The following is a 23,225-nucleotide window of genomic DNA, read 5'->3' as shown; positions in this document are numbered from 1 at the left end:
CCAAGAGCTCATGATAGACATGAGGGTTAAGACGGATACCCTATTCTGGACTTCCCGTCCTGTCTCTTGTCTCGTGGCCCTGCCTTGTCCATTTCGTATATAAGACCCTGAATGTTTTGCAGGACGTTGCAGTGCAGATCTGCTCACAGACTCGCTCACTTCTCACTTCCCTCCCTTCTCTCCCTCTGCTCTCTGAGTGAGGCCTCCTTCCTGTTGTTGTCGTTGTTGTTACTCTGAGCTGTCCTGACAACCCGGAAAACCATATTCTACCCTACTTTTATTCTTATCTTGAGATCACGTTGCACCAAACTTGTCAACTCGGAAGAAAAACCCGCTTAGAAAAAAATGGACGACGAATCTGAGCTCAAACACCAAAAGGAGGCGGCTGGTGACCGTATTCGCTGGGACGCCGACGAAGAGGCCGGCAGGAAGGCTCACCGCTCCAGTGCTGGCCCGGCTCTTCATCATGCCCGGTCCAACACGTCAATGTCTATACACTCGGTCCGGTCGAGACGCAACTCCATCGACGCTGCCGCTGAGCTTCCTATCCAGTACCGCACGGTGTAAGTGTGGACAAAACATGCGACAAAACGATGACAGGAAATGCCTCATCAACATCTTTCTCTCGGCTAACAATCCGCTTCGAAAAGTTCCTTTGAAATTGAAGAGTACAAGACAAAAACCGAAGCCGTCAAGAAGGCCAAAAATGTCGCAACAGGTTCGTGGAGTCGTGAAACAGCCCTCGTCTTAATCTATTGTGTTTCGAAAACAACGTGAACTGCAGCGACTAATACCATCTGCATCTTTGCAGAACTCTCGGAACTCGAATGGCACACTCTCTCCGTCGACGAGCTTCTCAGACGCCAGTCGTCCTCCCTCGCAGACGGCCTATCCGCAGACCAGGTCCAGCGCCGCACAGCACACTATGGCAAGAACGCTCCCTCTCCCGCCCCTACAAACCACACGAAACGCATCCTCGGATACTTCTTCAAGGGCTTCGGTACCGTCCTCCTCGTGGCTTCCGTCCTCGTCTTCATCGCATGGAAGCCCTTGGGAAGCCCTCCCGCTGTGGCTAACTTGGCGCTGGCCATCGTGCTGCTTGCCGTCTTCTTCATCCAGGCTGCCTTTAACATGTGGCAGGACTGGTCTTCTTCGCGTGTGATGAACTCCATCAAGACTATGTTGCCTGAGAACTGCATGGTTATTCGTGATGGCAACCAGGTTGAGCTCATGGCTGAGAACATTGTCCCTGGTGACATTCTCATTGTCAAGTCAGGCAACAAATTGCCTGCTGATGTGCGTTTCCTCAAGGTCTCTTCTGATGCAAAGTTTGACAGAGCCATCTTGACTGGTAAGTTATTTTCCTTTATGGCTTTCTCAAATCAGGCATTCGTGGTCCAAAGGTTCCCTTCCATTCTCACGTTGGAAATAATCACTGACAAAGTACAAAACAATAGGAGAGTCTGTCCCTTTGCCCGCTTCTGTCGACTCGACCGATAACAACTACCTCGAGACTCGATGCATCGGTCTTCAGGGCACACATTGTGTCTCGGGCACTTGCACTGGTGTTGTCGTAGCCACTGGTGACAACACTATTTTCGGACGCATCGCCAAGCTGACCAACGAGCCCAAAAAGGGGTTGACAACTCTGGAACGCGAGGTTTTGCACTTTGTGCTAATCATCTGCTCCATCATGTTCCTCATGATTGTGCTTGTCTTGATTGTTTGGTATGCCATCAGGCCAGATGTATATCTTGTATAAAGGTCATACGCTAACTCCTAATTTCCATTGACAGGGGTGCATGGCTTAGGAAACAGTATCCTAACTGGATCAATGTTCCCAATCTGATCATCTCTTGCGTCTCTGTCGCTGTGGCCTTCATTCCTGAGGGTTTGCCTGTTGCTTTGACCGCAAGCATGACCATCAGCGCGAACATGATGCGGAAGAACAAAATTCTGTGCAAGTCGCTCAAGACTGTCGAAACACTTGGTTCTGTCTCGATTATTTGTTCCGACAAGACGGGTACACTGACCCAGGTAAGTTGCATGATTATTGGTACCTAGCTCGTTATAGTATGGAGACTAACGAATCACCTTGCAGAACAAGATGATAGTGACCGAGTGTGCCATCGGTACCATGAAGATGACGGCCGATGGTACCCGGGACAAGATCGCAGTCGACAGACACAACCACCCCAATAACAACTCCTTGGAGCAGCTTCGTGCGCTCGCTGGTCTCTGCAACGCCGGCCAATTCGATGCCGCGACCGTCCGCTTGCCGCTCCATGAGCGCGTCATTCACGGTGATGCCACGGACCAGGCCATCCTGCGCTTCTCTGAGAGCCTGGGACAGACCGCTGAGTTGCGACGTTGCTGGCAGACAAAGTATGAGCTTGCATTCAACAGCAAAAACAAGTACATGATTCGGGTTCTCGGCATGTCACACCCTGATGGACTGTCGCTTGCTTTGCCTTCCGATACTGCTTCAGTCTTCCAGCCGGGCGATGTGTAAGTTTCCGAGTCGAACACGATTTCAAAGAAAGGGCATGATCTAACAGTGCAACTAGCCTGTTGACCATCAAGGGTGCTCCTGATGTGCTCATGCCGAGACTGAGCAACTACGTCAACCCTGCCGGATACACTACCGCTCTAGACCCTTCAACTCGTGCATCCATCGAGCAAATCAAGGACGAATGGTCAGCTCAGGGGCGTCGTGTGCTGTTGCTCGCTCGCAAGGCCATCTCAAGATCTGCCCTCAAGGGTCACCCGTCTGACAGCGCTTATGAGATGGAGATTAACAACCAGGCAAAATCCGGTCTTACGCTCGTTGGTCTCGTTGGGATCGTCGATCCTCCTCGTCCCGAGATTCCCGAGGTCATGAACACTCTTCGTGGCGCAGGTATCCGCATCTTCATGGTAAGCTACTCCCGATAATCTGGTGTACTTCTAGGTTACGCAGAAAATTGACCGCATCCAGGTTACCGGTGACTTCGCTCTCACTGCTCAGGCCATCGCAGCCGAATGCAACATCATCAGTGTTCCTCAGTCGCAAGTAGACGACATCTCGGCTCTCCAACGCATCAACCACGTCGACCCCTCGATCAAACACATCGTGGACGACCTCGAATCCTCTCCACGTCAAGCCCTCGTCCTCTCCGGGCCCGAATTGATGACCCTCAACGAGGAGCAGTGGGACCAGCTGGCTCAATACCAGGAAATCGTCTTCGCTCGCACTACGCCAGAGCAGAAACTCCGCATCGTCCGCGAACTCCAGTCTCGTCACGAGATCGTAGGCATGACCGGTGACGGCGTCAACGATGCACCTTCCCTTCGCGCCGCCGATGTCGGCATTGCCCTCGGTTCCGGAAGCGACATCGCCATCGAGGCCGCCGACATGGTTCTGCTCGATTCCTTCTCCAGCGTCGTCGAGGCCCTGCGGTACGGACGCATGATGTTTGACAACCTCAAGAAGACCGTCGCCTACCTCCTCCCGGCTGGTAGTTTCTCCGAGTTCTGGCCCGTCATGACCAACGTTCTCTTTGGCATTCCCCAGATCCTTAGCAGTTTCCTCATGATCATCATCTGTCTCTTCACCGACGCTGCCGCCGCCATCGCCATGGCCTACGAGGCACCCGAGGCCGACGTTCTTCTTCGCAAGCCTCGCGTTCCCGGGAAGGACCGCCTCGTGGACTGGCAGCTCGTCGTGCAGTCCTACGGCCTGGTGGGTGTCTTGGAAACCTTGTCTTCGTTTGCTATGTCGTACTGGTACCTGGAGCGCAACGGCATCAAGTTCAGCGACATTTGGTTCTCTTTCGGCAACTTGCCTTCCACGATCGATCCAGATTACTACCAGCAGAAGCTCAACGTTGCAAGCTCAATCTACTTTGTCAACCTCGTCGTTATGCAGTGGTTCAACCTCCTGGCTATTCGCACTCGTCGATTGTCGCTGTTCCAGCACCCGCCCATCGGCAACAAGCGCACACAGAACTTGTATCTCTTCCCCGCCATCATCTTTGCGCTTTTGATGGCCATTTTCTGGCTGTACGTCCCCGAGTTCCAGACAACACTCGCCACGGCCCCTGTCCCTGTCGAATACTGGTTCCTGCCGATGACTTTTGGTCTGGGTATCCTTCTCATTGATGAGGCGAGAAAGTTTGCCGTGCGGAAGTGGCCCACGGGCATCATTGCAAAGTGTGCTTGGTAGATGTAGATATCGGCGTTGAATTCGGAGCTTGGGTCGAGGATCGTCTGCTGCAAAGGAAATACCCCTGGGCGGAATGATCTTTCTAGTGGGAGTAAAAGGGAGGGCATGCTGATATAATTTTGTCTTTTCATATAGCAAGCGAGCCAGCGTTGACTCTGCAAGCGAAATTTGCATTTTATGTGTATTGAAGTTGATATGAAGTTATGCGCCTGCCGGAGTCTTAGCTCAATGACCAATGTTGCAAACAGGTTTCTCGCGTCTTTGGATATCCATTGCCTTGTCGTGAGTAGTCTGCACATCCTGTAAAATAACTCTGATAGCATAGCCATTGTCATGGCATTGCGCGAGATGCCGTAATTGCCTGTAATTTCACACATTCAAGTCGTTCACAGGACGATGTCATCTCATCTACATTTGACCGTATGGTCGATCTTCCTACAAGCGGTTATCAAGACCTGATCATAGGTCTTGCCGTTCACGCATGGTAATCATCTTGTCACACCTCATCTACCCGTTTAAGATTTTAGTTTCTATCCTCGATCAGCGGCACTGGGCATGCATGGCTTAGTCTGAAAAGCACTTGTTGATGCATGAGTCTTAAGAGCGTGTCACTTTTGAGGTCCAGGCACTGCAATCATCCTCCTCGTCTCAGCGGATGACGAATTGCTTGGAATATTACTATGCGATCAGACTTTGAGCAGGAAAATGATATTCAAGCGCAAGTCGGATCGCTCAGGACTCAAGACGAGCTGCGGTGTCGTTCACAACTGAGTTCTGTCGCGCCAATAATCCGGAACTTCTGAAGAAGGTTTGTCCTATCGGTGGTAGTCAATTAATAAGTTCCTCTAGAAGCTCCGGGACTTATCGCGTTTCGAGTGGGTTAGACCCGTCAATGGTTCTTGAAATCCAACCTATCGCTTGGTAGTTGCGGCTATAAGTTGTTGAGCGAACTCAGAGATCAAGCCGAATTCTTCCGAATTCATCTGGGAGATGATCAGGTTGAATGAGCTGCAGCCTCCATGCGGCCGCTGATGACAGTGCGTCGCTAGCTGGAACATTGAATCTTGGAGTTACGAGCTGTTGCCGCTTCTGGAAAGGCTGCCTTTCGAACCGAGCGACCCCGACCTTGGCATACGGCGCCGATCTATAGGCGATCTTGGCGACGCAGGCCTGGCACGCCTAGCGACTGGGATGAGGTAGATGGCGTAGAGTTGACACGGACATTGCTGACGCGCTGTCGAACCAGCGTGAATCTTTCCCGTCTGCATTTGCGAGCGACATATTGTAAAGCGGTTCCGTGAAGCTCGTGCCAGATAACGTCAGCACTAAGCCAATCCTTCGAGAGGGACAAATTGTACGGTCACACGTTCAAGAGCGTTCAAACCAAAGTGCCTCCTATGGCTATGGCCGGTGGCCAAGTAGATTCAGCCAGTAGCAAGTAAATCCTTCAACCGCAGACGCAACAAGGATGGGATGAAGGAAATATAAAGCCGCCGTCAATGCACTATGGGGTTTTCTAGTTTGCGAAAAGGTCCCCAGAACTATTTGAAACCCCACGCCACCGCCCGGATGAAGTCTCCGAGTTTATTTCGTGCTGCCTTCAACCCGTTCGAGGCGCCCAACGACACGGCAGGAAACCTGCAGGGAACTGGAGTTCGACCCACAATGATGGGTTCAAGTTGGGCTCGCATCAACGACGGCTGGGACGCGGCAGAACTGCTCTTTGAGAAGCACCACGTCTTTCTCGAAATCTTCTGGATTTCGAGCACGTACCTGCGTTTTCTAGTGCCAAGTTGGAGGAAAGTTTCGACGCCGACTCATGCAAAGCATACGGCGCTGCCATGGATTCCTCTGATGATCCATGTCATTCTCGGGACCATCGAGTTGGCCCGATACTACTACCCTCTCGTCATCACCGGTGAACCTCCCGTGCCAAATTTGATCGACCTCGTTCTAGGACTGGCCTTCTCAGCCGGAAGCTTCCATCTGGCTGGGTATGTCCGCGAGGGGAATATTCCCTTCATCAGAGCCACATTCCAGGCAACGGCTTTGCAGCGAGCGCTCGCCTCCACGTTGGGGTACGTGCATGGTAACGCGCAGTGGCACCGAGCGTCCGTCAAGCTGCTGAACAACTTCACCTGGGTCCGATGGCTCTCCACGTTCGGGAAGCATCTCCAGGGATTCAGAACGTACGGGGAAACCTTCACGGCCACCGTGGTCATGGCTCACCCGCTTTCTTTGTGGGAGGGAGACTACCCCGCGGGGATTCCTCTCTATGCCTCCATCGTGCTCGCGTTGCTGGCCGTCGACAAGTGGGCATCACGAAAACTAGACGGAAAGTGAGTTGCGCTAGAAGACCGGACGATCCAATACCGCCGTCCGAAAATGTGGTTTTTTGGCTGACCTGAACGTCACAGACCAGGGTTCGTCCCCCGCGTTCTCGCGCATTGCGGACTTGTCACCGTGAAGAAGGGTTATTTCGAAACGTCGACGTCTGGGGAAAAGCTGGAGTAGCTTGGTTGCGCGAACATGAGTGTTGGAGGTTGGAAGAAGGAAGCTTTCTGGGCACGTCACGGATTCCGCGAGAAGTTTTGCTTTCGGCTGCGCACATTACAGATACACACGTCTAGAAACGCCGCGGAACAAGGTGGAACCATGGCTCGCAATTGACACATTGTTTACAGTCACATCAGACTGATTACTTACTCACAGAATTCAACGTTTCAAGTTCTCAGACTCTTGGCTGCTCCTTGTTGAGTAACGTGGTCGTAAAGAGTTTGCAATGAGTATTGGCAAAACAGTCACAAGAGAGCCGCAACCGCAGGAACAATGTGGACTCGGTAAACCTCCGAAGCGCGGATGGATCACCGAATCTCGCATGCAGGTTACGGACCCAATCCCAAGTGCCGCAAGCTAGTGGTCATACACCTGCATTGGGCAACGCTCGCCGTGAATAGGGAGAGCGAAGCCGATCGGCTCGTCGCATTCGTAGCGAGTGCCGTCAGCCGCCAGGGTCCGGCCGGCGAGGTGAGGAACACGAGGGCCGTCCTGAGACTTATATGCTTCCAAGATTCCGCACCACACCAATGGCCCCTTTCTATACATGAGATCTGATCGAAGGAGGGGAGCATGGGAGGAAACGGGCGCGGGCCTTATGCCGCTATCTTATTGCGCGCCTTCTAGAAGGCGTAGCGTGTCTTACTAAGTTACGCCGTGTATTACGCCGTCGTCACTATCCCCGTTCGCGCCGTGTTCTCAAAGGCCGCGAGTCAGCAAGCCGTTCGTGACGTGGGGGTCTTTTCGGTTCGCACATCCACTGATAGTGGTCCTTTTGGTCAACTCTTGGCCTACGTTGGGGCCTTGGCATCGCATGCTGCCGTCTTGGCTGCTGTTGCTTAATTTTCGCCGCATTGCATGGCATCGTTATCAGTGCTGGGCGGATCATCTTCAACGGTTCAACCGTTCAACGACGCTTCAACAAAAGCGCCGTGTGTTTGTAGGTGGAACCATTTTCCCACAATCCATACACCGAACCATCCATTGCATCCGTCGTCTTCTAAGGCCTGCATCTAGGCTCGTACGACCAAGCTTCTTTGGCTTTTTCTGCTCCCTTTAGCCGCCATGTACCATAGGCCGGTTCCGCAGCTTGCTTGCTGGATGGTGGGAGGGATTTAAGCAACAAGGCGGGACCTGGGAGGGTCGTCATGAGCGAAGGCGGCGAATAGGTGGAACGACAACTCGTCTGAGCGTCTCCACGGGGGAGGTGTGATGAAGCTATCGCCCTCAAGGAAACGGGACGGGTGTGGCTGGCTCGGTCGACTTCCGTCCTAGCCCTGGCCGAGTCAACCGGGCCACGCACAACGGAGCGTAGTCGGCATTGACGACAGAGGAAGGCCCGCCGCTGCCCGTACGAATCCCTCGTAGCTTTGGCTCACCTTACGCTGGGCTATTCCGTCCTACTCCATACACTAGATACCTTGTCAAGCCCTCTCCAAGACTCCCCAGGCCCGCCAGGGCCATCTCCCCTCTCCTTCTTTTCTCCATCTTTCGCTCGCAGCCCCTCCACATTGCTGACCCTTACCTCAACGGAGAAGCAAGCTCGTTTGGAGTTGGGATTATGAATCTGCCTTTGCGGTCAGAATCCCGCGGGGTCTCCGCAGACCTTTCCCCACAAGGGACAGTCACATTGAGATGAACGCGGTCCGCTAGATGAAATTCCTTAAGAACGAGGTCGCCTCGCCTCTGTGTCGTGTGCCTTTAGTCTGGTTTCTCTATCCCATCCCTCGTCGACTGTCTGTTCTCATTCCTACCGTGCGGACATACTCTCAGGCCGAACCTTCACCCGTCACCTGAAGAATTCGGATCACAGCCGCGCGCACACATCAGCCCTGATAATGGGTGCGAACTACTTCGGCCAGACGGGCAATGCCCTGAGCGTTATCCAGATCGCTCTCGTTGTCTGCCCGGCCTTCATCCTCTTCGGATACAACCAGGCTGGCCTCGGTGGTCTCCTCACTACTGAGGATTGGGTCAAGACCTTCCCTCAGATCGATACCGTCAACACCACCGGCGAGACCAAGAACGCCAACTCAACTCTCCAGGGTTTTGTTGTTGCTACTTTCACTATTGGTGCCCTCTTTGGCTCTCTCTCATGCTCCTGGTCTGGTAATGCTTTCGGACGACGCAATGTCATCTTCTTCGCCGGTGTCTGCACTCTCATCGGAGAGATCCTCGAGTGTGCTTCCTTCCACCTGGCACAGCTTATCGTCGGTCGCCTCATCGTTGGTCTCGGAGTTGGTCAGCTCAGTTCTATTGTGCCCGTGTGGCAGAGTGAGACTTCCGGCGCCAAGAACCGTGGTCGCCAGGTCGTCCTGACTGGTCTCTTTACCTGCGTCGGTTACGTTTTGGAGAGCTGGATTAACCTTGGTTTCTGGGAGTTCAAGACTGGCCCCGTCACATGGCGTCCCCCTATCGCGATTGCCATTCTCTTCTCCTTGATGCTGATGGGTAGCATCTACTTCCTTCCCGAGTCGCCCAGATGGCTCGTCATGAAGGCTCGCTCCGCCGAGGCCCGTTCCATCATCGCCGCTTTCCGTGGCTTGCCTGAGGACTCTCTTGAAGTCCAGGCCGAGGTTGCTGGTATCGAGCATTCTCTCGAGGAGACCACGCAGAACGCCGCCAAGCTCTCCGATATGCTCAAGATGGGCGATGACAAGCTCGCCTACCGATTCGGACTCTGCATCCTGCTCCAGTTCTACCAGCAGATGTCGGGAAGCAACCTCGTTTCCGTGTACGCTCCCATCCTGTTCCAGCAGAACTTGGGCATGGAGGCCGAGCAGTCCAAGGCCCTCGCTGGAGGTGCCCTGACCTGGAAGTTCCTCTCGTCGTTCCTAGCCTTCTTCGCCATTGATCGATTCGGTCGCCGTGCTGTCTTCATCTTCAGCGGTTTCGGAATGGCTGCCTGCATGACCTGCTTGGCCATCACCACATCCTTCCCCAAGGACAACACCGCTGCCCAGATTGCCGCTGGTTGCTTCATCTACCTATTCAACACCTTCGTGCCTATCGGCTTCTTGGGTGCCAACTTCCTGTACTGCACCGAGATTGCACCCATCCGTCTCCGCATGGCCATGTCTTCCATCTCTACTGCCAACCACTGGCTCTGGTAAGTCACAGCTACGTTTCTCGTTTTCCATCATCTCTTTTTACTAACGGTTGCCCAGGAACTTCATCGTTGTCATGGTCACCCCCGTTGCCCTCAATACGATCGGCTACCAATACTACATTGTCTACGCCGTCATCTCGGCCTGCATTCCCGTCAGCGTCTACTTCCTCTTCCCCGAGACTATGGGCCGCAACTTGGAGGAGATCGAAATGCTGTTCAAGGACTCTCCTTCCGTGTTTGCCACGGTCAAGTTCGCCAAGAACCGACCTATCGCTATGCCCCAGGAGTTCGAGAGCGACAAGCCATCACAAAAGGCCGACTACGTTGAGAAGCAGACCGATGACTCTGCGTAATGTGAAATGGAATAATTATGCGGCCGGGAATTTGCAGGATGGACACTATAGAAACAGTTCAGCATTAGCAAGCGGAAGTCTTTTTAGCGAAATGATTCAATCGTCATGATCTTGGTATCCACGAATACCACACCCAACTACTGTTCCTCTTTCCATGATTATATGTGAATATGCCTCAGGCTCAAAGGCGATCTTAACAATCAATTGAACCGCCCACTACCTGATCAAATGAGGAATAATCGAGAGTGCCGATAGAATGACGAAGCCAGTCGGCAGTGGTGCAAGAGTGGCGCTCGCGTTCCCTTGAACGTTGTGTTGTTGTTATTCCCGGGCCCACTCAAAGACGTTACCCTTCCTCTCCAGGTTACCTTCCCTGACACTTGAAAGCAAGGCAGATGCAGCTCACTTAGGTACCTAGGCACTGACATCACCCCATCAAGCACGCGTGCAGACGCGTGTTATTCAGGTAAGTAATTCCTAGAGCGAAGTTGTTAAGCCGGGAAAGATGTATGTCTCGACCTCCCCAATCGATCAAGATACTATCATTGGCGTTCGCTGTGACTGTATCGTTGATGAGGGAGTGAGCCGGTGAGAGACATTACTGAGCGCTCATGGTGCGTATGAGAGAATGACGACTAATAAACCACGAACGAAGGCCAGCCTTAATCGAATGCCTTTCGAAATCCAAGGAGGTGCATGAATAAACTCAATTGAATTTCCCGACAATCTCGTCGCGTCAAGCAAGACCAACCACATCAGCGCGTTCATGTGGGCGAGTCAATAGTGCTTATCTATGCATATTGGATGCCCTTGATCTTGTGAGATTGCAGAGAAGTCAGGCGCGTACCTGTCCGGGCCGCATCTGATAGTGGCCGCCAACATTTCCCTGGTCTTACTTGCAGTTACACTAAGCCCCAATCTGGCAGGAAACACAGGCTCGAACGTAACATCAACAGGGCTGATATGCTGGGGTAAGACCGCTGTGCCTGTTGGAGTGCTATTCTCCAGTCGGCCATGGGACGATCGAGGCCTCTGCCGCCTGTTGGCTGCAGAATATTGATCACCACGACATCAATTAAGCTTGCAACGGCCAACCTGTCAGCGACGCGATGCAACAGCAATGCAGCATCTCGTATTCGTCTATGTCTTGGCAGCCTCTGCACCGTTGGGGTGCGATAAGTCTGAAGGCTTATTATATCGAGCCTTCGCGCTCTCCGAGTAGAGAATAATTCGGCTGTTTGCATCTAGACTTGACTTTTCAGACGTTTGCTTGATCAAATTCAACGACAAGATGCTTGGCTCAATTCTCAAGACTGTGCTATCGGCTGCGGCTGTCGTATCAGCGTGCACCCCTCCGACGGAACCTCTTTCGAACAACATAACCGAGGGTTTCGGAATCCAGGTTCAGAACGCTTCAGTGCCCATCATTCACAATCGCTATATCAACTTGTGGTCAGCAGGCGGTGGTGACCAGCATCTCTACTTGAGCCCTGCTGGAGACTCTGCTTTCAACTTGACCCTAGTCAACGGCGTGCTATCGAGGGGCATCATTCATGCCGTCATTAACGGAGAAGTAAGTTGATCGATCGCAGTTCGACGTTGGTATTTTATTGACACTTCGTAGTACACTGCAGACGACAACACGACCAAGATGTTCATGACGGAACGCGGAGATCCCAAGGCCTTCTTCCAGCCGGTGTATGGATGCAACCCGGACACGGATGCTGTCCAGGTCGAATTGGACTTTGTTTCCAGAGCCGCTGTGCCAGGTGGTTTTATCTGCTTCAGAAGTGCTTCCGGCGAGAGGCATGAGGCCAGATACTCGCCTCCCGGTAACACTGGTGAGCTTCTGACTTCCCATCCCTCGATCTATGATTCTCCACATACCAAGCCTTTTTCTATGATCTCGAAGCTAACTGAATACCTTAATCCAGTCATCAGAGCAGATCGTCCTTGCTACGAGGTTACCTTGGCTGTGGTTCCTGCCCCGACAGCTTGAGAAGAACTGAAAGCGATTGTGTCCACATTAGGAAGAGAACTGTACAATTCGCATAATAATGCAGCACATTTTAGTTGATGACTCTTCAAGTAAACTCAGAACGTTCTAAATCGCAACAACTTGATATTTGAATATGTGATGTCTCCGAACAGAGAATTGCTACTCCGTGATTCGATGACTTCAGCCCAAAGTTGTCAACAGAAGTGCGCAACGTATCACATCGGGTGTTGAATAGCGTCAGTAAATCGCCACTCGGTATAACAGCGAATTACGTATTATTCCTTTGTAATCCGTACTTTTACCATTCTAATTCCTTCCGATACACCTAATTAGAAAATTCTAAAAGGGATCGGCGCTAGAGAAAACTGGAGGTCAATGTACAAACGCTATCCAGCACCCGATGGAATAAGCTCACAAATCAACCATTGGGAATTATGATGGCAGGTACTAGAAACTTCTGATTAATATTATTGAGTGCCAATACAACGTTGGGTTAAGTACTAATGCATATGGCTTAGTGGTGAACGGTTGGCACCTATTATGAGGTTTAATGCACTGTTTACTCACGTGAAACATGCACGCTGAAAGCGCTGCGGAATCCTTGCCGAGGTCCAACTCGCTTGTTTTGTGGCGACCTTCAGACTTCTAAGTAGCAACTCATCGCCAATTTCGCATTCAATACGCATCAGCAACGCCTGTGCATTTGCTTCTCTCCAACAGGAGCTAGGATCCATCATGAGTCGAGTTCAGAATGACGGAATTTTACCGCAGACGGTCGCTGAACTAGAGGCCCTCCCTTGGTGTCGCGCACTCCTCAAAAACCCGACAGTCGTAACTTTCATTCCGCCATCCCGGGTACCAGAAAACACAAACCCACACGACAGGTTCTTCGGTAAAACACTCAATAGCTCGACCGGTATACCAGCTTGCATCAGCTTTCATACCGAGACCCCCGGTCGGTCTGTCATCACCGAACTCTCGTCCCTATTCGCGCTCTCAAGAGGGGTTGATGGCTATCCCAACATCGCGCATGGTGGCATGACCGCAGTTTTGATCGACGAGATCCTTGGCGTCTTGATTCAGAGAAACATGGACACAGAGAGAGACGACCCGATCTTCAAGATGAACACAGTCACCTCTTCGATGAACATCAAATACCTCAAGCCCATTGAAACGCCAAGTGTTGTGATAGGAACCGGGCAAATCAAGGAAATCCGTGGGAAAAAGATCATGCTCAAAGCTGTTCTCAAAGACGCGGATGGTGTGGAGCTGGTAACCTGCGACTCAATATGGATTGGAATTCCTAGAGTCAAGATGTAACATTCTCTCGAAAAGGTTAGGAAGGACATGTAAATACACTTGCGCCATTCCTTACACTGCGACACTGCGATGGCTTAAGCCTTCCAAGCAGTATCCAGAATTTCCTTCACGGTCCAAGCCTTGATGTCAGGGAAGATCTGGTTGAGCGTTTTCTTTCCAGCATGGGGGATATTGAAGCTCCCATTCTCAAACCAGAGACCAAATACCGCAGCCATGCCCTGATATGCCTCTTTGGGGAAGAATGCGTATGCAGGTACCTGGCTGGGCAGTTCTGTCGCCTGACCAGTCTTTAACTTCTCAATGCTGTCATACGTAACGTTGAATTTGGTGCCTTTTGATATATTTGGTTAGCTTGGACCGTGTCTTTACTTGTGAATTTAATAAGAAATTACCTTTGGCAGCTTCTGCAAGCTGGACAAACTCATTGAAAGTAACCTTGTCGCCAACGATGAAAGTGTCAGGCTCCCACTTGTCCAGGTCCAGTGCAGCAGCTACAAACTTCCCCACATCTTTTGTATGCGTGAAAGCTGAAGGTGTGTTCCCCAAGCCGGGAATCGCTGCGGCATTGCCTGGAATATCGATAAAGAGGGTAAAAGGGCTCATATATGAGGGAATAGCAGGTGTCGCCCAGTAGTCAAGGAAGAAGCCGTTGTGGACGACGGTATACTCAAGATCCTTTGTCTCTTTCAAGAGAGCGGCAGCGCGAAGTTTGTTGGGCACAGAGCCCAGTTGGCTGCTCTGGCTTCATTGATTGTCAGCATCAGGGTGCAAATCTGAAATTCTAGATCACATCTGCGTTCGATGTAGACTGACCTCTCGGTGTGAGGGACGCCCCATCCGCTAGAGATCATTCTCTTGGTCGACGTTGATGCATCGGCGGCGCGAATCAGCTCAAACTCAAGGGGAGTCTCTCCTGGTGGCGGCATCATGGTGATGGCTGAAATGACCGTATGGACATTGTGCTCCTCCAAGATCTTGGTTGTAGCTCCTACATCGGCGTAGTCAACCACGACGATCGAAGCTCCGAGTTTCTTCTCCAACTCAGGGTTCGCCTAAAGATATAAATTGGCACCGGTTCTAGAACGATCATCTCACAGTGTTGTGTCCTACCTTTCTTGCGAGAATCTTGACCTCATGCTTGCCAGTGGCCACAATTGCCTCGACCAAAGTTCGGCCCACATTTCCGGTGCCTCCGGCAACTGCAATGACTGCCATTTTGCGTGTGATGCTTTCGGAATAAAAGACTAGAAGGAGCTATTCACAGTAATCACGGGAGTGAGTAAAGATAGAGTTGCTGTGAGTTTGGTTGCTCTATGACAACAATACTGGCCGTGGTGGCACTGGCTCTTATAGAGATCCATCAATTATTCTACGAGCATACATTTGTAGTACAATCAATACTCCGCTAATTAGTAGTTGGCGGAGTTTGTAGTGGTGTATCCATATCCCCTCATTATCTTGGCGGCGGAAGCAAATAAGGTTTTGGAACTTTGTATCCGTAAAGGCGGATTCAATCAACACAGTTGCCAACTTACCATGGACTTGGTGGAATCAAGTATTCGTTCTTCATACTCCATACGGGATCCTATCCAGATATCTCGGTGACAATTTGCTTCCGTGAAGCCATTAAAGGATCCATAAGTCTAGTGAGTGTGCAGACTCTAGAGTGCCCAAAGCGGATGTGTCCCCATACGGAATAGATTACTTGCGGGAAGTTCCCTTTGCGGCGCTTGAACTGAGTCGGATCTGGGCAGCCTCCTTACCTAACCCTCTAGCACGGATGCATTTTACTTCCGGAAATTACGTGACCGAGCCAATCATGAAACTACTTCCTCTTCCTCTCTCATCTACAGTGAAAGTTTTCCTGAATTTTGTCCGATTCGATCCCGGAGTCTTGGTCGGATTCTCAATCTGTTTCTCTTTTGCGGACTGCCGGCTGCTATTCGGAGCCGAGGTGTTATTAGCATATCGCAACGCGCCGCCCGGCCGAGTGGGTCGCTCAGTCCGGACTCATTCCCGAAACAGCCGTCCGATTCTCAACTGAACCAACTGAACCGTCCGGGGTGTTGGCGTTCCGGCATCCCCACACCTCCACGCACCGGGTGTGGCATACCAACATACATGCTTTGCCATGGACGCTATGGATACTGAGTCCGTCCAGAGCGGGCGGACCCAAGACAAAGCTTCTCGCATTGCGAAGGTTTGTGAGACCCAAAGGGAAGTAAGGACGTTCAACAACATATACTTACACGTGGAAACAAAGGCCTGTCTCCGATGCCAATCGAAGAAGATCAAGTGCGATGGAAGGACTCCATCATGTACACCTTGCGTCAATCGTAGTCAGGAGTGCGTGTATCAGCAGGTACAGAGGCGCCGTGGGCCCGGTCGAAGGTACGATCATCTCATACCCTGCTCACTTACATGACTCTTGCGTGTCTCGATTGAATATCGGAATTGACTTGAATCTTATAGCAAAATGTACATTCAAGCTTTAGAAGAACGACTATCAAAAATGGAGGCCGTACTCAATCAAGCTGGGCTTCCAAGACCAGGGGCACCACCGACAAGAATATCGCCTTCAGAAACGGATGCTGCGTCCGTCTCCGTGTTTGCAGGTCCGGCCATAGCAAACAGCACGGTTCCGATACCGAGTCACCGACTTGATGCCGCACAAGCTGCAGCCAGTCATGTTCCGTCAGATCACCCAATGGGTGATGAAGCCGTATCGTCGGCGCCTAATTCAAGAAGCAGCCAGACACCCGTTCCTCAGCCTCGGGAGATCCCCGAACCGCCGTCACAACTTTCGGGGAAGATGCCGGTCTTTGCCGTAATTGCAAGCCGTATGAGAGAGGTCAATTCTGCCTCTTACTGCTCTACATTCAACAGACAAGTCTTCACTCCTCGACTCGAAAGGGAGGAAGCCATCACTATTTTGATGCCTCTCTACGACGACGTCATCAGCAATTACCCGCTTCTGAACTTTCATTACTTCGTGCGTCATTTCGAAACATTACCGGAAGCGGATGACACTTTCAATAGTACATCGGGATGGGCATACATGAATGCCGTCATCTCTGTGGGGACGCGGTGGAAAACCATCAACAGTGCGTTCCAGGAAGTTTGTCAACTTGCCTGGCCTTTCTTCAAAAACGCATTTTCTGTCCTGACAGAGCTTATGGTGAAGGGTGGCGACTTGCTCTCGGTACAGGCCATTGTCGCTATGGCGGTTTTCATGCAAGGAACTACATGCACCAGAACTGCGACTCTGCTATCTTCTGCGGCAGTAAGACTGTCTCAAAACATCGGGCTACATCGGCAGCCTTGTACAATGATGTCCATGTGTGCTCAGGATGTTGAAGCACGGAGTCGGGTGTTCTGGGCGGCCTACATACTGGATAAAGAAACGGGTCTCAATCATGGCCTGGATTCGATACAAGACGATGACGACATTGAGACTGAACTGCCCAGCGGTTGGGGAGAAGGTGTTGACATATTGAACCTCAGAGCGAAGCTTGCGATGGTAGAGTCTTCAATCCGAAGACGATTGTACACGGCGAAAGGACTTCGCCTTACCGACGCCGATCTGATTAAGGCCATCATCGATTTGGATGCTCTTCTTGAGGAGTGGAGATCAAGTATGCCCGCAAACCTCCAACCATCATATGAAGCCCCTGCATTGGGGTCAGACATTGCACCAGATATCCTGAATCTGCAGTTGGCGTTCTATAGGTGCACGATGATGGTGCACTGGGCGGCCAGACGGCATGATCAATACTCGACTGTAGCTGTCCTCATGGGAACGCCCGCTGGTTTCGAAATGCCCTACATTCAGCTGTCCTTTTCGCAGAAGCGGTGCCGCATGGCGGCGCACGCGACCTTGGGACTATTTAGGACCATTTCAACACCGCAATATGCAGACCTTTGGTAAGTCTCCGCGCACGAAGCAGTCACCCTTGGTCTGAGACACCCGACTCACATTTGCAGGCGAATCTTGTGTTACCCCCTTTGCGCGAGCATTACTCTTTTGACGGATGTGCTCGAGACCCCAGGCTCTGCCCGTGCTCGAGGAGATTTAGCAGCAACAAGAAATTTCGCCCATTTCCTTCAAAAATTCGAAAAGTCTGAAGGTTGCGACTTGAAGCGTGTATTGACAGCATGCGCCATGATGCAACGGACGGCACAATATGCCGTCGACGATGCCCAGAACATCATGCGCGCCCAAAATTTGGTCGGCAACAACGGTGGCGGTGTGTCACTCATACCAGGCTTTAGTCTCAGTGAAGATGCACAGGTGAGACATGAGCTGAAATGCGAGCTTTGAAGCCACGACTACAGACTGACATTTCTTTTCTTTTGATACTCAGGTTTTGCAATCTTTGCTCGGCACGGCAACACATCCGATGTATCTTGTTCAAGGACTGATGGGAAATTTACCCAACCGAGACCAAAATCTCACAATGAGGCTTGCACAACTTCTTGGTACCCCCTTTGAAAGTGGCAAGCCTGGTAGCCCACTTGGATCTCAACCTTTGCAACCGGAGACTTACGGTTTTGGGTTCGGTCAAGGCCAGGCTGGTAATGACCCGACGGCTAACTGGTCTTGATATTAGTAGGTTTTAATCAGCAGGCTGAAGCAGACCCTTACTGCATGGACTTACCATATTTAACGATGGGGGTTATCCGGAGTAAGATTCACTCGCTTCGGAAAATGAAAGGTGCCTGAGAAATGCCGAAAAACTGTCGCACAGCCATCGGAAACTTGAGTTGAGCCAGTCTACCGGCGTCTCATCAAACAAAGGCCCGGAATCTTAGAGAATTGAAGCCAAGATGTGGCTGGTACTATATACACGTACCGCGCCGCAGACTTGCTTAAGTGTGTGCCCGGGTACGAGCCTGATCTTGGAGCTCAGTTGACTTCTGATCACATCAGTGCACATTCGCACTTCGCAAACGAGTTGCGCTTCCTGCAGAACTTTCGACGTAGAGCCCTCAGTAGCTACTTCAAAAGCACCGCATTTTACAATCATGTATGGCTGCGGTGCAACAATCATTTGAGATAGCACAAAAAAGAAGTTGATCAGGCCGTCTTAATCTCTTAGGTGACCCAAAAGCCAAGTGTCTCTGCCAAGTTACGAACTGCCGTAGGCCACCAGGGCATCCGGAGTCCGGGGTGTAAGGGCCTCTTCCGTTCAATATGTGGCCTACCTTATCGTCGACGACACATCATTTCTTCAAGACCATACAAGAAGTCTTTCCAAGACGAGCCAGAGCCCCTTGGCATACGATGTTGTCCTATGAGAAGGCGAAGCGGCCACACAATCGCGGCTCCTTGCCGCCTCGGCTTGATTTGTCTTAAGCCCAATCGCAGGGCAAACGCCGCGTCACCTCAGCTTTCTAAGGAGTAAGCCATCCAGCAAGGAGTATCTATGATCGAGATATATTCCGCTTTTTCTGATGTCTCGCAAATGTACCTGATCAATGGCGGATCAGACTGCACACAACTTGGGCGAACTGGTTCGATAAAGAGGCTGTTCTCCTTTTCCCTCTTCGTCAAGCGTTCGGACCAGTCGCTTTATCGGAGTGAACTCTTTACACACTCTTTTGAAACTTGACTGGGCTTTGGATTATTCGTAACATTCTTTATCTGGTAAAAGTTTTTTTTTTTAGTTTTTTTTTTTAGTTTTTTTTTTTTTTGGGAGATGTTAGTCGTCAAGGATATAGCTTTCGGCATTATGGCCTGGACGAGGACTCCACGCACCACAGCTTACAGGAAGCTCAACGAAATTGATGCTGAAGCTTTCCGGTCCCCCGGTCCATACGACAAGCCAAGCTTCTCGCATAGGCTCCAGAGAACGTCCCCTAAAGCTTTGGTCAAGCTTATTGTCCCCGTTTTCCTATTTTCCGGACTACTGTATGGCATTGTTAGTATCCCTCTGCCTCTCCAGGTGACAGCCCTAACAGAGTCAGAGTCGCACAGATATCACACAATACATACCCGATTCGAACAGAAACGCGCTATCATCGCTACCGCCCTTGGAGAAAGGCGGACAACGACGTCTCAGAATCATCGTGCCGGCCGATGGTCCATCGCCAGACTTATGTAAGATGCTCATGTCGAGCATTGCATCCGGCTATCCCAGCTCGGTCATTGTGAACTGGGGCCGCGACTTTCAAAAGTCTCCTGGCTGGTTCGGAGGCTCTCATCTTGGCAAGATCGATGGCACTCTCGAGTTTCTTGACTCAATCACCTCCGAAGAAGCCCCAGACGACGAACGCCTTGGACCAGATGACCTCGTTCTCCTCGTCGACGCCTACGATGTCTGGTTTCAGCTTCCACCATCCGTCCTCATTCGACGATACATGGCGCAGAATTACGCTGCAGACGAGCGTACTCGAAAAGATTGGGTAGGATCCCGTTCTTGGTTCTCGTTGAACTCGAAAAACAGTCTCGTACCGCGGCAGTCTATCATCATCTCGACCCAGAAGAAATGTTGGCCCGATGCTAGTCTTGGCTCTGATCCCCACTGCGACGATCTTCCCGAGTCTAGTGCACGGGAGGACATGTACGGGCCCCATACGGACGAGGATCCTAAGCAAAGGCACGACCTTCGCCCACGGTATGTCAACAGCGGCAGTCTTATGGGCCCCGTCGGAGACATGAAGCGTATGTTCCGTCGTGCCCAAGAGAAAGTCGATGAAAAACAGTCTGCCGGTGCAGGCATTTTCAGCGACCAAGGTATTTTTGCGGAGATCTTCGGCGAGCAAGAGATTTGGCGGACTTCTAAGCGACAAAACCATGATGAATGGGTAAAACTCCAAGCTGATCATCCTACAAAGGCTGCTCAGGAACTTCAGCAAAATGACTTCAGTGTTGGCCTAGACTACATCCAAGATCTCTTCACCCCTACCGTTTTCGAAGAAGATGATGGGCTATACATTGTGTCGTTAGATGGTCCAGGACTCCGACAAGCTGCGGCCGATAGAGGCATTGATCCACCAAGGGTAACTGGCATCCCAGAAGACATACTTGGTTTACGCAGTCCTATCCAAGAGACTGCTATCGACAAGAATATGGCATGGCAAGATCTCCCGCTTTACACCGACTTCTGGAGTACTTCAGTGCCAGTTGTGGTACACCATAATGCCCATCGCAATGGCTTGAAAGGCCAGAGACTGCGCGATTGGTGGAAGAACAACTGGTTCTTTCCTTATCTCCGAAGTTTATTAGAGCTGCACTCAAAACCACGAGAGGCCTTGGAGCCGCTGTTCAGAGCACCGGGTCGCAATGGGGTGGAAGACTTGGTTTATACAGCACCAGCATCGGATGCTCAGAAAAGGAAGCCCCGCATCTTCAAGAAGCAGGATCTCAAGGAACAAGGGTTGGCAGAAGCAGACTGGGACACTCTGTGTAAATCTGAGGGCCATGACGAGTGGTGGAACGAAGTTTTGCAGGACGGTAACGGACCTCTCTAGAATAAAGGGTCGATGGGCTACACGATATTGCTTTCATTATATTGCTTTCATTCCGTAGTTTTACATTCTTACATATAATTTCTTCAATAAATGTGCATAGTTACGAACCGCGACATCTTGCTTGAGTGTTGGGCCCCCATTGTGCTCAGCAATGAATCGACCTGAGGGGCAAGATACATGGGTAAGCAAGGATGCTCAACCATCTTGATTGTTATGCCGTTACCTCATCTTCTCGTCACAGACCTTGAGCCCCACCTTCACTCCGAAGGATTGATAATACCACAATCTGAGGGTTGACCGATAAATTGCGGATATCGAAGTACGTATGGCGTTCTGACTAGTTTACACGCGGCACCTGGATCGAGCCAGATTCGGGGAGAGCTTCAGCTCATAATATACTTGTTATGATATTATTCTTCTGCTTCACGGTCCTCAATTGACTTCAGCGTCTACTGTCATTAGCTCCAGCTTATAATGTCAAATCCATTCCCACGGCGTCAGGAGCGTCCCACTCTCATACCCGATTGATACGAGAAGGAATTACGTCTTGGCTGCATGTGTGTGGCTTTAGGCCAGACTCAAAACACAGCCTGCTTCCCCGGGCCCGAGGCCACGAGCCATGGCAGACCGTTAGAGGCCGCGTCAGCTCTCCCCAGCAACAAAGGAATGGATCAAGAAAGTATAGAGCTAAGCCTGTCACTCTAACTTTGACTCTAATATTAGCGGCTAGCCTCTTTCAAATCATGACAAGATTGACTCCATCCACTGGCAGAAACTGTGTCTCGTCGACCCCCTTTCATATAGCATTTAGAACAATTTTCTTACCCCAAACACTGCTTTTACGCTTCTTTACTTCCTCGAGTAAGTCAGGGTCCACTCTGTTGGAAAATGCCTAGTAATCGTTGTCACGAGGCCTCGTGGCCACGGTCCACAGACCCTCGAAAGCATCTCCAACCAGGGTTTTGAAGTGCGGAGAGCCATAGCCCAGGGATTCCGAATCCTCACTGATATTTAAGCCGGTTCAATCCACTAAGTCATGGTTCCTGTATGGTTGTGGAACTGAAAACGGATTCGGCGATCGGCAGGGAGGGAACACGAGCTCTGGGTGCTATTTTGAGACGGCCAGGCAGCAGCATTTAGAGCGCTACATTTCCCCGAAGGATTCGACTGCCAAAACGGGGAACGGGCTCGTAGCAACGAATGAGGCAACTTTTTGGCACAGGTCTATTTTGCTGGCCAACAGTGTCTCTACCACGATGTAATTGGTTCCTATTGATAATGCCGGACAACATGGCTGGTAGAGCCTTAACAACGACTTACAGCGATGCATTCGGCGATATGCAACTGACGTGTGACAGAGTAGAGATGGCAGGTTCCGTGTTTCATCAAAGGAACTATCCCACAGCTGCCGTGATTATTGGTCAACGGGGTTGCTATCCGTTGGTTGGGTTACAAGTTATTCGAGTGTTTATTCCATGTCTATATGAATGCCTTCTTCCCGGGCCCTTGATGACAACTCCTCATCAATTATCTCATCTAATCTCAGTTGAATACAACACTCGTTTTTAGCTGTAATCCCAGGCATGAGCAAGAGTGAATTTGGTAAGATATAACACCCCAAGGCAGTTTCCATGACTAAGGCTAATTCGTTCCATTAGAAACGATGTCGAACGCTCCCGAAGATTTCAGCATCCGATCTCCAGTTCCTCAATACCAAGCAATGCACACTCCCGCGTCAACTGCCATCGGCAGCCACGATATCGTCGGACCTAATGTCAAATACTGTCACGTCGTCCACTGCAACCATGGAGAATCTCTTGGTGAAGGTTCCCGTGCAAATGTCGTGCCTGTTGCCCTCGTTGAGAGATGGCCTGCCCTGATCGAGTGCCCTGCTTGCAAGGGCGTTACTCCCACTACAACGGACCATACCATTGGCAAAGGAGCGCAGTACGTCGTCCTCAAGCCGTGTCTCTTATAATTATTTGAAGCTCTTGACTGATACTTTTATACCTGTAGCTGGATGGCCGTCATGCTCTTCTTCACCACTGGCGTTGGCGTATTCGCTCCGTATGCCATGAGGCCTTTCAAGGACGTCGTTCACAGCTGCCAGCGATGCGGACGCAAGGTAGCGACTCGGCGATTTGGTGGTGGCACCAAGGCGCACCTTATGTGAAGTGGTAATCATGAACAGACTTAGCGGCCATACTGTCA

The 23,225-nt window shown here is 51.1% G+C and overlaps 10 protein-coding genes across 10 annotated transcripts; 9 read left to right on the top strand and 1 right to left on the bottom strand.

The window, feature by feature from the left end:
* Window positions 1-345: 345 nt before the first annotated feature.
* Window positions 346-4,204, top strand: BDZ83DRAFT_570659 (Na+/H+/K+ antiporter P-type ATPase; the record flags this gene model as incomplete). Its single annotated transcript, XM_060504329.1, has 8 exons — window positions 346-563; window positions 651-718; window positions 812-1,351; window positions 1,458-1,728; window positions 1,797-2,037; window positions 2,102-2,508; window positions 2,568-2,916; window positions 2,978-4,204. 8 exons carry the CDS (start codon window positions 346-348, stop codon window positions 4,202-4,204), a joined length of 3,321 nt encoding a protein of 1,106 aa, XP_060368307.1.
* Window positions 4,205-5,662: 1,458 nt separating this feature from the next.
* On the top strand, window positions 5,663-6,948 carry BDZ83DRAFT_609684 (uncharacterized protein). Its single transcript, XM_060507543.1, has one exon. It carries the CDS (start codon window positions 5,711-5,713, stop codon window positions 6,545-6,547), a length of 837 nt encoding a protein of 278 aa, XP_060368306.1. The 5' UTR covers window positions 5,663-5,710; the 3' UTR covers window positions 6,548-6,948.
* A 1,650-nt stretch (window positions 6,949-8,598) lies between these two features.
* On the top strand, window positions 8,599-10,222 carry BDZ83DRAFT_749265 (general substrate transporter; the record flags this gene model as incomplete). Its single annotated transcript, XM_060513741.1, has 2 exons — window positions 8,599-9,869; window positions 9,928-10,222. 2 exons carry the CDS (start codon window positions 8,599-8,601, stop codon window positions 10,220-10,222), a joined length of 1,566 nt encoding a protein of 521 aa, XP_060368305.1.
* Window positions 10,223-11,513: 1,291 nt separating this feature from the next.
* On the top strand, window positions 11,514-12,221 carry BDZ83DRAFT_570632 (uncharacterized protein; the record flags this gene model as incomplete). The annotated part of the gene is made up of 2 exons (XM_060504326.1): window positions 11,514-11,795; window positions 11,847-12,221. 2 exons carry the CDS (start codon window positions 11,514-11,516, stop codon window positions 12,219-12,221), a joined length of 657 nt encoding a protein of 218 aa, XP_060368304.1.
* Window positions 12,222-12,788: 567 nt separating this feature from the next.
* BDZ83DRAFT_609675 (thioesterase superfamily protein) lies at window positions 12,789-13,947 on the top strand. The gene has a single exon (XM_060507542.1). The coding sequence runs from the start codon at window positions 12,957-12,959 to the stop codon at window positions 13,539-13,541; it is 585 nt and encodes a 194-aa protein (XP_060368303.1). The 5' UTR covers window positions 12,789-12,956; the 3' UTR covers window positions 13,542-13,947.
* BDZ83DRAFT_570786 (uncharacterized protein) lies at window positions 13,616-14,756 on the bottom strand (the record flags this gene model as incomplete). Its single annotated transcript, XM_060504338.1, has 4 exons — window positions 13,616-13,872; window positions 13,934-14,283; window positions 14,355-14,593; window positions 14,652-14,756. 4 exons carry the CDS (start codon window positions 14,754-14,756, stop codon window positions 13,616-13,618), a joined length of 951 nt encoding a protein of 316 aa, XP_060368302.1.
* A 548-nt stretch (window positions 14,757-15,304) lies between these two features.
* On the top strand, window positions 15,305-18,628 carry BDZ83DRAFT_609671 (uncharacterized protein). Its single transcript, XM_060507541.1, has 5 exons — window positions 15,305-15,741; window positions 15,805-15,932; window positions 16,014-17,465; window positions 17,526-17,832; window positions 17,906-18,628. The coding sequence occupies exons 1-5, from the start codon at window positions 15,673-15,675 to the stop codon at window positions 18,143-18,145; spliced, it is 2,196 nt and encodes a 731-aa protein (XP_060368301.1). The 5' UTR covers window positions 15,305-15,672; the 3' UTR covers window positions 18,146-18,628.
* Window positions 18,629-19,240: 612 nt separating this feature from the next.
* BDZ83DRAFT_664919 (uncharacterized protein) lies at window positions 19,241-21,444 on the top strand (the record flags this gene model as incomplete). The annotated part of the gene is made up of 3 exons (XM_060511084.1): window positions 19,241-19,462; window positions 19,509-20,205; window positions 20,308-21,444. The coding sequence occupies 3 exons, from the start codon at window positions 19,241-19,243 to the stop codon at window positions 21,012-21,014; spliced, it is 1,626 nt and encodes a 541-aa protein (XP_060368300.1). The 3' UTR covers window positions 21,015-21,444.
* A 662-nt stretch (window positions 21,445-22,106) lies between these two features.
* On the top strand, window positions 22,107-22,694 carry BDZ83DRAFT_137631 (uncharacterized protein). Its single transcript, XM_060501259.1, has 2 exons — window positions 22,107-22,616; window positions 22,673-22,694. The coding sequence occupies exon 1, from the start codon at window positions 22,215-22,217 to the stop codon at window positions 22,581-22,583; it is 369 nt and encodes a 122-aa protein (XP_060368299.1). The 5' UTR covers window positions 22,107-22,214; the 3' UTR covers window positions 22,584-22,616; window positions 22,673-22,694.
* Window positions 22,678-23,187, top strand: BDZ83DRAFT_749259 (LITAF-like zinc ribbon domain-containing protein; the record flags this gene model as incomplete). The annotated part of the gene is made up of 2 exons (XM_060513740.1): window positions 22,678-22,961; window positions 23,031-23,187. The coding sequence occupies 2 exons, from the start codon at window positions 22,678-22,680 to the stop codon at window positions 23,185-23,187; spliced, it is 441 nt and encodes a 146-aa protein (XP_060368298.1).
* Between the last annotated feature and the right edge of the window lie 38 nt (window positions 23,188-23,225).

Source organism: Colletotrichum acutatum, assembly GCF_030867785.1.
Source record: "Colletotrichum acutatum strain CBS 112980 chromosome Unknown BDZ83scaffold_18, whole genome shotgun sequence".
NCBI lineage: Eukaryota > Fungi > Ascomycota > Sordariomycetes > Glomerellales > Glomerellaceae > Colletotrichum > Colletotrichum acutatum.
Note: the sequence above shows the minus strand (reverse complement) of the source record. Positions and strands in the feature narration are given on the sequence as shown.

What these genes read in the sequence shown, in the direction of transcription:
- BDZ83DRAFT_609684 (XM_060507543.1), top strand. Translation starts at nt 5,711, where the DNA reads ATGGGGTTTTCTAGTTTGCGAAAAGGTCCCCAGAACTATTTGAAACCC.
- BDZ83DRAFT_609675 (XM_060507542.1), top strand. Translation starts at nt 12,957, where the DNA reads ATGAGTCGAGTTCAGAATGACGGAATTTTACCGCAGACGGTCGCTGAA.
- BDZ83DRAFT_609671 (XM_060507541.1), top strand. Translation starts at nt 15,673, where the DNA reads ATGGACGCTATGGATACTGAGTCCGTCCAGAGCGGGCGGACCCAAGAC. An exon ending in CCGCAATATGCAGACCTTTG is followed by an intron (nt 17,466 to 17,525) that starts GTAAGTCTCCGC and finishes TCACATTTGCAG; the next exon opens with GCGAATCTTGTGTTACCCCC. An exon ending in GTCTCAGTGAAGATGCACAG is followed by an intron (nt 17,833 to 17,905) that starts GTGAGACATGAG and finishes TTTGATACTCAG; the next exon opens with GTTTTGCAATCTTTGCTCGG.
- BDZ83DRAFT_137631 (XM_060501259.1), top strand. Translation starts at nt 22,215, where the DNA reads ATGAGGCAACTTTTTGGCACAGGTCTATTTTGCTGGCCAACAGTGTCT.